This window comes from Podarcis liolepis (genome assembly GCF_965112155.1).
Source record: "Podarcis liolepis genome assembly, chromosome: 9".
Lineage (NCBI taxonomy): Eukaryota > Metazoa > Chordata > Lepidosauria > Squamata > Lacertidae > Podarcis > Podarcis liolepis.
In genome coordinates, this window is record NC_139564.1 from 35,036,880 (window position 1) to 35,053,025 (window position 16,146).

At 39.7% G+C, this 16,146-nt stretch overlaps 1 protein-coding gene across 4 annotated transcripts in view; it reads right to left on the minus strand.

Annotated features, from left to right (window-relative positions):
- Positions 1-2,329: 2,329 nt before the first annotated feature.
- ELF2 (E74 like ETS transcription factor 2) overlaps positions 2,330-16,146 on the minus strand; it is a 39,181-nt gene continuing 25,364 nt past the window's right edge. For all 4 annotated transcript variants that reach the window (XM_083520031.1, XM_083520032.1, XM_083520034.1 and 1 more), the window contains 6 exons: positions 9,813-9,926; positions 8,531-8,704; positions 8,054-8,143; positions 5,388-5,580; positions 4,568-4,906; positions 2,330-4,045 (listed from right to left, as the gene is read on the minus strand). In XM_083520031.1, coding sequence (XP_083376157.1) covers positions 3,418-4,045; positions 4,568-4,906; positions 5,388-5,580; positions 8,054-8,143; positions 8,531-8,704; positions 9,813-9,926 — 1,538 coding nt within the window. In that variant the 3' untranslated portion in view covers positions 2,330-3,417. The remainder of the gene's footprint in view (positions 4,046-4,567; positions 4,907-5,387; positions 5,581-8,053; positions 8,144-8,530; positions 8,705-9,812; positions 9,927-16,146) is intronic.

Genomic DNA, 16,146 nt, shown 5'->3' on the forward strand with positions numbered 1-16,146 from the left:
GCTGAAGATTTTGGACTGCGTCCAGGGGTGGCTTTGCCTGTGTGGAAAGTACTTTTACTGTTGCAAGGCAGGAAACAGATTTTGTTTTGGGATCCCTGCTACCCACTTAAGACCCCAATTTTGAACTAGCAGGTGCCCTTTCCACCAAGGTAAAATCACCTTTGGATTGTGTTGTTAACAAACCACTACAACTAACACAAAATCTTTAGCCCATTGCACTGCCAGTCGTAACAACTTTGGGGCTTACGTCTTGACTTCCAAGTAATTCATGGAATTCATTGTGCTAGTGTGGAGTATTGGCTGCTTGTGAAGACACTGGAAAGACCATACACGTTTAAGAGGTACTTTTAAAATAAGATATACATCTAATAAGCAGGTTTGATGCTGCCTAACATCTGCGTAAGGGTGATAGCCAGAAAAGAAAGGGTCTTGGCCTGTGTGCATTTGATTTTAAAACAGGAAATTAAAATCTGCTATTTGGGATTTTGCTGAACTGACTCTGGTGTCAAAGAATTGTTATGATGTGTGCCCAGCAGTAAAAAAAAAAAACCAAGACATGAACTGCACAGTTAACAGTGAGTTACTTATAAAAAAGGGGAAATCCTTCAAGGGAGAGATACTACCCTAATGTATTGCTTAGTTTCAAGGGAAGGGAATTCTCCGCTTAGCTCAAACTTGTCTGTGTAGTTCCGAACCATGGATTGTTGAATGTCTTCAATTAAATTTGCAAAAGCAAGAAAACTAAATTAAATTATTTTCCCCGTTAAAAGTAAAGTAGGATTGTCCAGGCCTACTAAACTGCTGAAAAGCCACTACAGTATTGTAAATAGTCCCTGCCAGCAGACTTACAAGAGGGCTGGGAAGAAAACAATGAAACTCAGGCTCCCACTCTTAAAAGTGGCCAGTTTGACTGGAAACAGGGAAGGAACCAAATTGCAGGCGAGTGGGCTCTGCCTTTCCCTCTGCTGCAGCTTGCTGAAATAGTCACTTTTAACCGTTATTCGCCCCCTTCCCACACTTACATTGGGAATGGCACAGGTGCTTGTAGAAAACCTTGCACCAAAGTTGATGCAGTGCGAGGCGGGTTTAGTACATACATCCACAAAAAGTTGCAAAATATTGTTAGATTGGCTTTTTGTTTTTTCATACAGCACTCCCAGCATAAATACATATTCCTTATGCCAGAAGGGCAGCTGCTGGATTTGGCACATTTAGAAAGGGAGATGGCAAGTAGCATTTTCAGTGAGACTTAGTACAGGCATGTCCAACAAGAAGTAGGGTGTGGTCTATGATCCAATATAAAAACCGGCAGCGATCTACCACCCAGGGATGGGTGCAGGGTGGGCGGGCGATGCCGTTCCTGTCTTCTCCCCCTTCCTACACACACACACACCAGTCAAAGAGCGCCACTCAGACAATCCTGATGCCGATCCTGTCTTCTCCCCCTGCCTCCCTCCACCCCTGCACAGGCGATGCTGTTGCTGGTCCTGATCCCACCTTCCCTCATCAGAGACTCGCTCCTTCTACCCTAACCCCCCCCCCCCAGCACATCTCTCTCCCCCCTCAAACTGGCTGGGCTGCAGAGCTCTTTCACGCCTGCTTTGAAGCCCTTGTCTTTCTGGATATTGAGGTGCGTGCTGTGCTCCGGCTGCCTTGGGCCCGCGATCAACCCAGATCAAGCCCATGATTGACTGATTGATCAGTATTGATGGGTTGGATATGTCTGCTATAGTACATAGGTACTTTCAACAAAAATACATTGCACTCCCAAAATGATTTCCCTTCACAGGTTAGAACGAATGCTGCTTGTGTGGTCAAGTGTTGCTGGAAAAACGCACAGAAGAATGGGAAACACCAGAAACCTCCTCAAATGGTCCTTGGTATCTTGAAATAGTTGTCTCTTACGTTTAAATTTATTAAAATTATTCTGCAGCAGTTTTCCACTGATGCCTCCTGCTCACGTTATGAACTGGGTATTACGGCTGTACTGATTCTGTTCCAGTCTGCCTCCAAACCACCCAATTTTCTTCCCTCCTTTCACACTTACTGGTAAATGTTTTGGGCTAACTGCTCCCTCCACCACCATTACATTATGCATAATATGAAACCAAGCCAGTAAACACACAGGCCACAATTCACACCTCAGAAGCAAGACACTGTGGAACCTGTTATCTCTTGCTACATTTTTCATAGCACAATAAGCTAAGCTACTCCATTGCTTGACACTTCTTCAAATTATGAATTTATAGTTTAATAATGGAAGAATGAAACTGCTGTACTGTGTTATCTGCATGAACACCAGAGACTTTTTAAAAAAGAGAGACTAAACTTAAATTTCATGTTTGTATTTCAGTAAAACCTACTTGAATACACTTTGAAACAAGAGTACAACAAAATAGAATATACTTTAAATGTTGAATATACAAACTATTATAGTTCATTCTGAACACTGGTACTTCCCTCTAACTTTAACTAAAAAAAATGTACAGGCTCTTTTAACTACCTGACAAGAGTTCATGCCAAGCGTGACCTTTCAAGTGACAGAGTAGAAGCTGAAATTGAAATGTATGCACAGATGTCGAGGCTAAGTGGGTGACCCAGGCCTGCAGCAGCAAAAGGCCACCGCAACCCTATGGCCACTTTGTCCACAATTAAGAAACTGACAGACTTAACTACCATACAAAATATGTTACATGTAATCCTATAACAATACTGTGCTAGGTATAAGATCTTTAAAAAATTGTTTTAATAAAAAATGCTTTACACAAACAAGCCATTAGCTTATTTCAAGAAAGAGAACTGAAAATCAGTCTAAGGCTTTCGTTTTAAATCTGCTTAAGCTGTATGATACAAAAATCCCTCTAGATCTTCATCTTCTTTTAGAAGCTTTTTAATCCTCTCCTTTAATTCACATTCTAAAATACCTAGTAGCAGAGTTATTCACATAGCACCAGTTGAATTCTGTGAAGACACAGTAATAATTGCTGGTATGCACATTAGAATGCATCAGATTTGTCATGTAACAGTGAGACTCTTTCCCGCCGCCCTTCCCAGAGACATAAACCAGGAACCCTTCACAGAACCAGCTTAGTGTTCCATGCCTTAGTGTATCTTGATAATGCAGTGAGCCTCGAGCCCCACTCGACCCCTGAATTTTTCCTTATCAGCTTAGCAGTTTCCCACTTTGCAAGAGGCAATTGTGTCAGCGTGAGGATGTGGTTCAATTCCCACTGAAACATGGGACATCAATTCATTTCCAGTAAGTTTCAAACGTATGCATAACTATTAACAATTTTTAAAATCAGTATTGTTTTTTGTTAACTTCTTGATTGTGTCCATTTCCCTGCCTCCCTAAATATGTCAGTTTACTTAATTCCACAATGGTCTATGTAATTCATGTCCATAGCTGCCTTTTCTTCATTTCTCGCATGTTACCATCCCCTCCGTTTTCACAGTTACAGGGAGGGCAATAGCCGATGGCGTACTGACCACAACCACATGCGTAACCGTCTTGGTTCCATCTGCAGGCTTTTCTTCCTGAACAAGCTGCAGCGTCTTAACCTCCCGCTCCTGCTTCAAAGCCATTGCTTCAGATTTGACCTCTGGACCTTTTATGACTGCGCTAATAACTCTGGGAGAGGTATGGCTACCTGCCTGCTGGGCCGGCATAGATAGTCTCATTACGGGTGTCCCATGGGCTATGGACACAGGAGTAAGTGCTCTCACGGCTAGTGGTGTTCCAACTATGTTAATGCTTCCTGTCCCGGGCAAACCAGTTTTTGTTTGCAACTGGCACTGCGCGAGCTGCGTAGCAGGGATGGTAATTATTTTCGTAGGCTGCATTGTGATTTTCTCTCCATTTTCAGCAGATGCTGGCATCACTGTAGGGATTGTCTGGATTACGACCTTTGGGGTTGCTGCTGTGGTTGGGCTTGTGCTGGTAATCAACGGTGACCCTGCATTTACTGACTGCACTGCAACAGTCGATATTTTCTGTCCCAGAGACGTCATTACGACAGGCACTTGCATGGCCACACGAACAGTTCTGTCAAATAGATGAGGACAAAACACTGCATTAAGATCAAGCAAGCCACATGGACAAACCTGCTAAATAAACTACTTCCCCCAGATCTAGGCCTGTTTGCATGCATGCATATATATATATATATATACACACACACATACACACACACAGAGAAAAATGTTGTTATTCCCTATAAATAAGAATTGAAAACTGAAGACTTCCCCAGGCCAAATTTCATGCTTAAAATGCGAAGGCTACTTGTGTCTCTACTCATTCTACTGCTTGAGATTCACAACAGAAATACCAAAAAGGTTTGTTTTAAACTGTAGGGCTAGACTAGATTAACAGTTCACCTTTAACAGATCCCGTTTCAAACTCCTGTGTTTGAGTAATCTGGATTATGGATGTTGTACTGAGAACATCTGTCTGTCTATATTCAAACTGAGAATGTTTCCAGAAAGACAGGTACAACGTCATTCAATGACACTGTACTTATTCCTCAAAGCTTTGGCCTATCAAATAGGCAAATCATGCAGTGCTAACCTGGGAGCGGTTGTTGCTGGAACGGTGGTTGTGGAACAAGATGTCATTTCATGCCCAGGTGAGGAGATATTCACCACTCTGGTAATTGGCTTCTCTGCTCTTGTGCAGTTCAACTGAGAAGTGTTTTTTCCTGCACGAGCAGAGGCTGCTGCTTTCAAGAGGTTTTCTGCAGAAAGTGACACTCGCTCCAATGACTTCTCATCGGTGGCGATTGATAAATCTTCACTGCCACATTCACTTTTGTCATCAATAACCACAATGTTTTTGGGCATTTCCTTGAACTGATATACAAGTCTTTGTCCTTCAACTTTTGCCAGAATTCCTCTTTGATAGTAGTATCTGAAGGGGAGGGAAGTACAAGAAAGGTTTATATGATGTTCATATGAAGCACCTTCATATGACGTTTATAACCATCAAGAAACCCTTGTTGGGATGACCAGAGTCTTGTTTTCCCCATCATAAATTACCTATCTTTTTGTAATCAGCTTTGAGGTGGGGATTGTTAAAAAAAACCAAAACACCCTATCAAGCGGTATATATATTTAAAAAATAAATGAATACCCCCTACATATGGGATTATAAAAAGCATGCAAGGTAAAAAACAGAACATTGTTTTAATAATTAATGCTGCTGCCACAAAGAATAAAAAAAACTAGAAACAAACAGGCTTAAAAAGCGAAATGCCATTTTATCAAATAAAATTCTCCCCAAAAAAGCCTGAAGCAAAGTTTCAAATCAGCTATAACACAGTGATTTGTTTAAAACAAAAAAACTTCAACATTCTTCATCCCACCCCCACCCCCATTTTCTTTCTTTTTACCTCAGAGCCCTTCCCATTGTTTCGTAGTTCATATCAGGCTTGTTTTTGTGTTTTCCCCATAGTTTGGAGACTGCTTTAGAATCTACAAGCTTAAATATGCCCTTCTCCCGCTGAGTCCACTTGATATATCGAGGACAAGTATTTTTGTCCTGAAGAAGATCTAGAAGGAATTCCCACAAGTAGGTTGTATTTCCTATGATAAAAATACAAATAACAGGCAATTAATCTCTTTAAAGATCTCTAAAACTGAAGAAGAGCGTTATATTCTTACACAACTAGCTATTACATTGGCCTATGGTATGTGAGCACTTGTTTTTGAAACTTGAAGAAATGGGTTCAGCCCATGTGTAAGGGAGACAGCTGTGGAAGCACAATTAAACTAAATTCTGGTAGACAAGAAAGTAAAGAGTGGGGTTGGTTGCCAAAAATGTCCACATGATGCTAAATCAAGTTCTTTGCAGACACTAATGCCTTTTCCCTCCTGTCTGTGGTTTTTAGTACTGGAGCTTCTGAGCTTCCGGGCATTAATTTTTTCAATGGGTCTCAAACAAACTCTGTTCCTCCCCAAATAGCCAATCCTAATGATCTTATCAGGAGTTTTTGGTGATAATGAAGCAGGATTACTGGCAATGGTGTGTTCGTCAAGAACAAACTAATCTGGCTCAGCTCTGAAATGTTTCTTAAAGGATTTTTATTAGAAAGCCTGAAGAATATAGTTTATTTTAAAAACTTTATAAGAGTATTAGAAATCACCAGTATATCTTTTTTCTGAAATCAATATATAATTCACTCTTCTTCTAATCTAATTTTTTTTAATCTTCCAGCTCTAACCTTGTTTTACATCTTCCAACTTTAACCAAGACTTCTAAGCAGCAGGAAGTTGTCAAGGAAAGATGAATATTAAGATAACCAAAAACCACCTTGCAGTTCTAGACACTTCTACATACTTACTAGGAAAAATATTTAAAACAACTATACGCTTGAATTTTACATAAATTTCTCTTTTAAGTCCCTAAAATATCAGAATTCAGAGTTACTGTGTAGCTACCGATTATTTTGTGGAAGAGTGTCCCTGTTGAGATACCAGTGCTCACACTTTGTACTTTCCAGAAACAATTGAGAACATTTTTGTTCAGACAAGTTTTTCTAGCTGGAAGCAAGTTTCTGCCTTGCATATTAAGTCTGTATTGTTTTTAAATCTAGTTAGTTAGTTGTTTGTGTTTATGGTATAGTTGTAAATCACTTTGAGATGCATGTAAATAAGAGCATCATCTTTTTGCTGGAAGTTCAGTAGGGGGCAATCTACCACTAGAGTCCGTCTCTGAATACACAAGTGTTCTGCTTCCATGAGCTGAACATACTGTGCAAGGTCACCTCAAATAAACTGAGGGCACACACTACTAGGGAGATGGTAGCAAAATGTGATTTCAGAACCACTTAGGTTCAGCTAACAAAGAGAAGTTGTTTTTGAATTTCTGAATGTTCATTCTGGGCCACACTCACTCTTACTCCCTCATACCTCTCCAGCACTAAGAGGATATTCAAAACATGACAAAATTAACTTCATCTGGGCATTGAGAATCACCAATTCAAGCAACCTTACAGAGGAAAATAATCAGGCATTAGCTGAAGTGAGCAATGACAAGTCATCAAGTGAGATTAACACATCATCACAGGTCAACATTAATATCGCATGATAAAATGTTATTCCATCCCTAAAAAGCTTTTTAAAAACAACCACCACCACCTTTGGCCAGTGGCAAGAAAGCTGTAGCAACCCCTATGTTGCTGAACTCCAACTCTTGGGCTTGGGTTACTATTATTGATACTAAATTTTTGTATCTTTATTTTAGCTCTTATGATTTATGTGGAAATTGTTCAATTTGGTTGTGTACTTTTCAATGTTTTACTTATTGTCTGACCTAATGGTCAGGGGTCCCTTTACCTTGACCTACTTATTGTTTACGACTGCTTTTGTTATGTTTGCAATTATGTAATTTTTAAATGCCTTGAGTGTGGTTTAACTTTGGGAAGGCAGCATACAACTAAAATGACTGACTGAGATAACTCTCATCAGTCCCAGCCAGCGTGGTCAATGCTCAAAGATGATGGACCACGAATCCTTCATTTGCTCAGCATCAGGCTTCTGGAATATCACTGTTTTTAGCAGCACAAAAAAGCAGGCCACACCACAACAGAATGGTATCTTATAAGAATAGCAGTCCTGTGCATTGCAAATATCTGAAGAAACTCTCCCAAACTTAAGACAGGACTACCTCAGTTGCCTGCTGAGAAGTTTTAAGCTACATATTTTCCCTAGGCACAGCTATTCAACCCACTATGACTGAACAGGAACACAAATACTCTGCATGTCTCTGGCTGCAGTGGCAAATCTGAAGTGAGCAGCACACCTTCCAGCATGTTTGAATGAGTGTATGTTCAATTCTTACTTATAGAAGGTACCTGGTGCACCAAAAATCTAGCAGCAAATAAACAGTTTCAAGAGTTTGCAAGAGACACATCAACACATTTACATTCAAAAGAAAGGTTGCAACCATTCTTAATAGAGCATTAAGGTATTGTTGCTATGTAATCAAAACACTGAAAATATTAATACACAAATAATATAAACAATATAAAATGTTTTTTAAAAATAACTGAATTACCTTTGCCTTCTCTTGGCTTCTTCTTTATACTCAGGTCTGGAGACGCACTGGAAATGGCTGGTGGCACTTGGGTTTTTGGCTTACGGCCAGCTGCAAAAACAGTTGGAAAGACTGAAATATGCACGGAGAAATGTTTCACAGCTTGAGTCCTCTCACAGCTTAGGTTCTCATTCAAATCTAAATAATGGGCCATTATCTGGTGCTACACTGAGATGCTGGCAACATGTCTCACAAATCACAATTTTATCTGATGTTGAGTTAAGCAGAATCTCTGTCACACTTACATGTTCTAAAAGAATTCCAACAATTAAACTAACATGATAATCATTCCCCTTGTGTAAATGATTTATATGACAATGATCCATCCATGAACATAAATGTTATTTCTATGGTATAAACCCCCTTCCACAAAATTTCTAAGACTTTTATAGATCTGTTGTGAGGTTGGATGAGATCAATTACGTACTACATATGTACCTTTCTTTTTCTTCATTGGCTCATGGATCTCTGGAGATGTTGGAATAGGAGATGTATCCATTGGTTCAGACTCCTCAGTTGATACCTCCACTACTGTTTCTGTAATGACATCTGGCCTCATAGCAGCATGAATGAACTCTGGAGTTGACACACAAGGTGGGACAAAAACTTCCACTAAAGAAAGCAAATAAATAAATAAGATTAGGCTTTGGCTTAAATCCAACAAAGAAACTGCCTCATCATTTGAAGAACAAAAACAAACTAGTTTCCCACATGTATCACAATACAGGATAAGATATAATACAGTAAGTAACAGAACCGGAGGGGTTTTTTCTTTTCTTTTTAGGTATTACCAAACACTTGCTTCCCATAAATGTTCACTTATATGAAATGTTCATATAAATTCAACTTTCAAAATGACTGAACCCTGTACTTTTCTACATTGTTTCCATTATACTTTGCGTATGATTTGTAAATTGAGAAAAAGCAAGTAGTTGATTTTCTTTTCAGAATGAAACCCAGTTCACGATTACATGGGTTAGGTCTCAGTCTCAAATAACCATTGTAAAGTACAATTCTTTAATAAGTCATTTCCCATCTTTTTTTGAGTTTTGTCATGTGAATATGAAATTATAGATCCACAGAAAATGTTGCAGTATGACAGGCCAGAGGACAATTATAATATTTCCAATGTCCAAATTCAATTTAAACCTGCCTGTTCAAAATCTCTTCAGTAAATGAAAGAAACCCAAAACACCTGAAAACATGCTATTCCACCACCACCATCAACTTCAACAGGATTTATGGACCGATTATTAGTCTGGGGGGACAATTTTAATGCCCTGTCATTCTATGCAACCAAATTAAATTTACAAATAATCATCATAATAAAACTGTGAGTACTAGTTAGCCGTACAGTACAAATCACTAAGATAGTTTGGAAGTGACCTACATGCCTTTCCTTCCCAGGTCACTTAGTATTAGAAAGTACTGTACCTGGATCAGGCTCAGAGTGGTGGCTGCTTCAAACAGATTAAAGTAATTCTTTATAGAGAAGCACTTTTGTGTAGGGTTGCACAACACTGCTGCCAACACATGCAATATGTAACTTGTAGACCAGTCCTTAAGAGTATTAAAAGCTAATGAATATATCCTTCAGGGGAGCAGACAGCTCTTGGCCCTGAAAGAAGCATACTCGCAAATTAAAGCTCAGGTGCAGTTAATGCAAATTAAGCCACTGTTTCAAAGAGGGCAAAAGATTGATTTGTTATCATTGACATACCTGGAGTTCTAGCATCTCTTAAGCAGGTTGGAGATTCCATATGAAGCAAGGCCTCTGCTGCTTCAATTGTCTTATCCGAACAGTGCACATTGCTGCCATGTACAGATGCTTCCACTGTGCAAAAAACAACAACAATCCATCACACAAGTAGATTTGGTTCATTGCTTTTTCTTTTCTGGCCTTAAGATTTGTTGGAACCTTACAGTCCTATCAATAGGAGCTTGGACATGAGTTACAATTGTGCCTTTCAATCTGGCTAGTAAACCATCTGCATTAAGACTGAATACCTTTGCATTCTCACCAATTCACTTGTGTGTTCGTTCAATTAAGGTATTGATAGTCAAAATATTAACAAGAAATCAGTGCTTTGTGAAAGTTAGTCCATAATGGTGAGGAAAGATAAGAATCTGTCCCACTGCATCAAAAAGGTTCCCCACCCCTGAGTCTTCAATCAGCTGGCATCACTAGTTACAGCTTCATCTAACATCAACTCCAGAGAAAGCTTTTTTTCTTTTCTGTGCAGCCAACTGTTAACCCCCTATAAGCCACTTATACAGGGGGTCACCAACATTTGAGGACCCTGGGCCCATTTGAAAATCTGAAAAATTATCATGGCACACAACTACAAAATGGTTCATAGTGTGATTGCCACCAACTTGGGTGGCTTTAAGAGAGGATTAGACAATGTCATGAAGGATGGGGCTATCAATGCCTATAAGACATGGTGATAGTTGTGTTCCACCTCCACATCTGAGGCAATACCAGTTGCTAGGAATCACAGGTGAGCAGAGCTCAGGTCCTGCTTCTGCGCTTCCCATGGAAAACTGGCTGGCTGTGAGAACAGAGTGATGGGCTAGATGGACCTTTGGCCTGATCCAGCACAGTTCTTCTTATGTTCACCTCCTTCCCTTCTTCTGGATGCCTCTTGGCCCTTGCGTGGCTCAGAGGCATTCTAGGGCAAGGAAGGGAAGAGGCTGGAGGTCTGGGCTAGTCCAAAGGAGACTGTGGACTCTCCTTCCTTGGATGCTTTTAAGCAGAGGTTTGATGGACATCTGTTATGGATGCTTTAGCTGAGATTCCAGCATTGCGGAGATTTGGACTAGATGACCCTTGGGGTCCCTTTCAACTCTATGGTTCTATGCTTCTAAGTGCAAAAGAAGCGGGGGATGAGGACACTGCTACATTGCTATTTTGCATACTAGTTCTACTTCCCAGCAAAGTCTGGTCAAGTATTATTATTATTATTATTATTATTATTATTATTATTATTATTATTATTATTTGTTGTTGCTAAATCTGTATCCCACCTTCCCACTAGCTGGTCCTCCAGGATTGTGCTTCATACATGATATGTTTCTTATTTTTTTCCATAAAGGGCAAGAAAAGAATTATTGTTGACATGAGTTTGGTATTTCTCATTCAAATTGATATCGCAACCTTATAAATTCCGCAATAAAAGAAGCCTTAAAGTGATTGCATAGATGTTTGTAGTAGAATCTTGCCCAGAAAACACAACAGGGGGAAATGCTAGATTTTTAAGTAGTCATTGTGATTTTATAAAAAGGCATTTTCTCTTTTCCCCATGAAGATTTTATAAACCAGCAATACGTAGCCACCTGTTGAGTATCATCCACACATATTAAGGTATACACACACTCTCTCTCTCCAGTTGCTTTTTCCATTTATGGAAATCTACTCAAAGCTAAACCATTCCAGCTCTGCTGCCAGCGTCTAATCTATCTTTAGAATAACTACAGTCACCTATCTGCAGTGCCAGTAAGCTAATGAGGATTCAAACCACGGTTTCTTCACTGGAAGTTCCTGAAGGCTATCCAGTTACTTCAATATTCAAAATTAAATTAGGGAAGAGGAAGAACATTTTCAAAAAATGCTTCAGTCACCAAGACCCAATTCACACATATGCGTGGCTGCTTGACATTGCAAAAATAGCAACAACCTTTTTTTCAAAAGAGCTCACCACATGACCCAGCAGCCACTAATAAGCAAAACTGGCTGTGTGAATCAGGCCGTAGCACTACAAAGAGGAAAGGCTTGGAAAAACACATAACAATAATAAAGGGGGGGGGGGGTTTGGGGGGGGAAGGACCAGGAATACATGTCTAAGTCATCAAATAAATGCCACAGCATGACTGTGGCACCTGAAAACGTAACTCCAGCACAGCTATTAAGCTTGCTGGTAGCAAAGGACATGGCGCTGCTTGAGTCCCCATCTTTAAAACCGGACGCTAGCAAAGGTTAGAAAGTACTTTTGTAAGTACCAGAGTAATTATTCATGAATTACCCTGTGCATCCAGAGCTAATTAGCAAGAAATGGGAAAGCAAAAGATCTCTCAAGTACAGTGCCCTTAGTCCCAGACAAAGACATCCATTAGCCTGTACAGTGAAATGCTTCATACAACCTGCCATTTCTGCTGTAGAGTTTGGGACTGAGATAGGGCTTTAGGCACATGCTATGGGTTACTTCTCAGATAGTGCACTAAGAAAGAGGTTCGCATTCAGATTGCTTTTAGTCTTTCTCTAAGCAGCAGCTATTACTAAATGTAAGGCAGCGTACAAAAGAATAAACTGCAATTAACTGTAAAATATGTGGAAATCAACCAACCTTGAAGTTAATTGCCATCAAATTTAGCACATGCACAATTCCATTCCCTCCCGCTCCTTTCTAAAGAGAGAACAGGAAGACTTAACATTATAAAACATTCAATACTAAACTATAGGACAAATTCTCTAATATACACATCCTCAAACTATACTGACACAGGAAGTTTGAAGCACTGGCAAACAATTTGTGTAAAAATTGAAAATCAGGTGTAGTACACCCAACCACAATAAAAACAGACAAACTGCACCAACAAAGCCAAATTCTGCACACAATCTGGAAACTTGCAGAAATTTATCTGCAGAATCTAACAGAGAGTGAGAAGGGTGACAACATAGACTGGAAGTCGTGGAAAGAGAACATAACACCTTTGTGCTCTTTCTCTTAACACGGGAGAACTACTCAAAAGCCTATTTCTGGGGTCTAATACTTAAGCAGAATTTCATGGGTATGAGCAAGATGAAAAAACACTGGCAAGTTGGGGGGGGGGGCTTAACTGATGAGCATATCTTCTCCTGACAGCCACCGGCAGCAGCAATTTCCCCCACTCTCCCATCACATCCTCAACAGAAAAAAGTGCTGCATCTCTTGGCATGTTTTAGAACAGAAAAGTAGTGCCCCCCTCCATCAGAGCTCTGGGAAGCAGCAAGTTTCACCCCACTACCCAAATTGTCCAAAATGACCTACCCATTTTGCTCACTAGGTAGCATTAGGCAAGAACACAAAACCTGAACAGTGAACTTCCTTGTTTACAGCTCAGGCTCTCAGCTGCTATCTGACCCTCACTCTTATAGGAGACACCTTAAAGAACAGGAGGAGAACCTGTGGCCCTCCGTATATTGTTACCAACTTCCAGAATGAGTATTGTAGTCCAGCAATTGGAGAACCAAAAGTGCTCCACCTTCCTATTAAAAGTTCCCCAGCAATGAGGTAATTATGAACTACTGTACTTGTGAAAAGCTAGCGAATACCTCACCTGGCAAGAACATGTTTTATAGAATTAGTAACGGAGTATCACAACTGAAGCAGACATAGAAGAGCTATGAGAATAGACTTGTTTTCTGAAAACAAAGCCTAAGCCCTAAAGCTGGCCCTTCCTGTAAAGAACTTGTTGTTCAAATAATGTTTTTATATATTTTTAAAAAAAGGTGGGCGTTATTCAGAAGGCATCTCCAAGGTCCAAAAAACTTTTTTAAAAAATTAAGTTGACAACTTGCTCTTAGCTTCAACTCAAGTTAAATTTCTTTAAGAATTTATTTTTCCAAATCAGTGCAATGTTTCAAATCTCCAATACTTGTTATTTTAGTTGATTTTAGTTGATTTAGTTGAATGAAGCTCTAGGACTTCATTCAAACATGGAATAAATCACAACTGTTAAGAACAACCTGGTGAGCCGCCATCAGCCAGCTTCTCAGTGGTGTCCCTCCTCCTCCAACTGTCACTGGAAGAGATTCTGAAGGACCATTTTGCCCAGAGGGGAGTAAAGAAGCAGCAGTTACAGCTTATTCTAATCTAAGCAAACAGACGTCATTTCCATTTTTTTGTAACTTTTGTTTAAAAATTGATGCTTGTTGGTGTAATGCTCTTATGTAAACTGCTTTGAAAGACATACCTGAAAAGTGGTATGTAACTACCATAAATATATAAAAATCCTACAAAATGCAGTTTTTTGTGCAATTAAATCGCTCGATAGGCCATGGTCTACTGCTCACCCACCCATCACACCCTGCCTTTGGATCACTCCTGGTACAGTCATCAATTATTCTTGCTGCCAGCCAGTAGTATTATACCATGCTCTCCAATGATAATGTACAAAACACACATCTGCACAGCATCACTGTGATATAATCAAACTGATCTCCATAAATATTCCAAGTGTTCCACCGGTGCCACATATGTCCAGATATGGCGGTAATATTTTTTTCATATTTATCTAGAAATATGGAAAGCACTAAAAGCTGGACAAAAACATGAAATAACAGTGGAACATTTGAAGAGGAACAGCAAGGCGGGAGATGCACAGATATTGTTTGCCCAGCTGGACCTGCAGGTGTTATTTCTAACGTAATATAAGTATTCCATAGAAAAGCATAGACCTGTAGTTCCTGTCTTATGATAGCTTTTCCACGTATAGCAAAAATACTCAGATTTTTTAAAAACTACAGCTTTATCTTAAAATTGAGTATGAGCTTATTCTATTAAACTTTTCAGTATTCATAGCATTTTTACTCTTGATTTTGATATCTCAGAGAGTATGCAGTAGTATCACTTTGTTACACTGGCATTCATATCTTCTTGTCATGCCAAAGCAACCTTACTTAGTAGAAACTCAGTATCATGGATGGAATTCAACTAAGTTTTACTCATGAAGCTCATTAATTTCTATGGGTAGCATCCAAGGAAATATTAGTTGAAACATTCTCCAGGATTACTTGCAGGGGGAAATACGTCTTCTAAATCCACAGCAATTACATAAATCCCCAAATATTCATGGCATCACATCAACTATGGACAATATATACAGATAATGTATATAGCAGTAACGTGGATTTTCAAGGGGGTGTGTATGAATTTTCCTATCCAAATTAGGGTCATTAGCATTGCACTGGAAAATTTTCTGCTGCAGGGCTAGGAAACCAGGCCTCCACCAGGGCTTCCCATTAGACCTGCAAGGGCATTTCAGCAAAGCCACACCTGCTGTACAGAAGGCACCAGTTACTAGCATAGGCAGTACAACAGTTATGTCTACAAATGTTCAACCAACTCCTCTTCCTTCTCCCAACCGTAACTTGTAAGGTTGGTAAGTATAAAGAGCAGCTACTCCTTCATGACAATTAGCCCCATGCTTCAGCTCCATGGATATTGCATTAGGAACTGGGAGACTTGTTCAAATCCTGCTCCCCAGTAGATGGCACCATTCCCTATTCTGATCTTTAACATCTGTCCAAAGACAATGTTTCTGTACAATTCACAATTTATCTGCATAGGCTCTTGTTACAGTAGTAACTATTTTGCAATAGGAGGGACTGGAGGCAGGAAGTGACATGGTGGTAACTGAAAACAGAAACGGGCATGTGCAAAATGAAGAAACTCTGCTCTATGGGGTGGCTCATGGTCAAGGGTGCTGCATTAGGAAGTAGGTAACACTAGTTCGATTTCTGCTCCTGGGTGAAGCTATAGTCCTAGTCCCTCACTTGAGCTCCAAACCCTGTAAACATGTACTCCCAAGTTATAGGTAACCAGCACACACACCAGATCAAACTGATCGATTCAGTAAGCAGTGGAATTAGAGCCCACATTGGGGAAAAAGACACAGCACAAATTCTATTCAAATCATACAACAGTCATAAACTTGCTAGGTGGCACAAGAGCATTTGAGTGCAGGCTTGTCCAATTCATGGCTTTTCCAGGAGCTTGGAGTCTGCTCTTAAACTACTGCCAGTGTGGTTCTCAACAAAACTTTAGTGTGTTCTGGAGTATTTGGGCAGCACATAGGTCAGTAATATCTAGTCCATATTTTAAGCTGTAAACGAACTTTAGTGAGATAAAATCTCTTCACTAATATTTATGGCCAGAATTTCAACTTCCTAAGAGCCACATATGTTTATAAAGCAGGTAGAACACAATATCTTCAACTGACTGCTTTAGAAAGCCATATTAATAAGTTCTAGAGCCCTGAAGCCACTATTTGGCTGATCATTTCAAATATAGAAA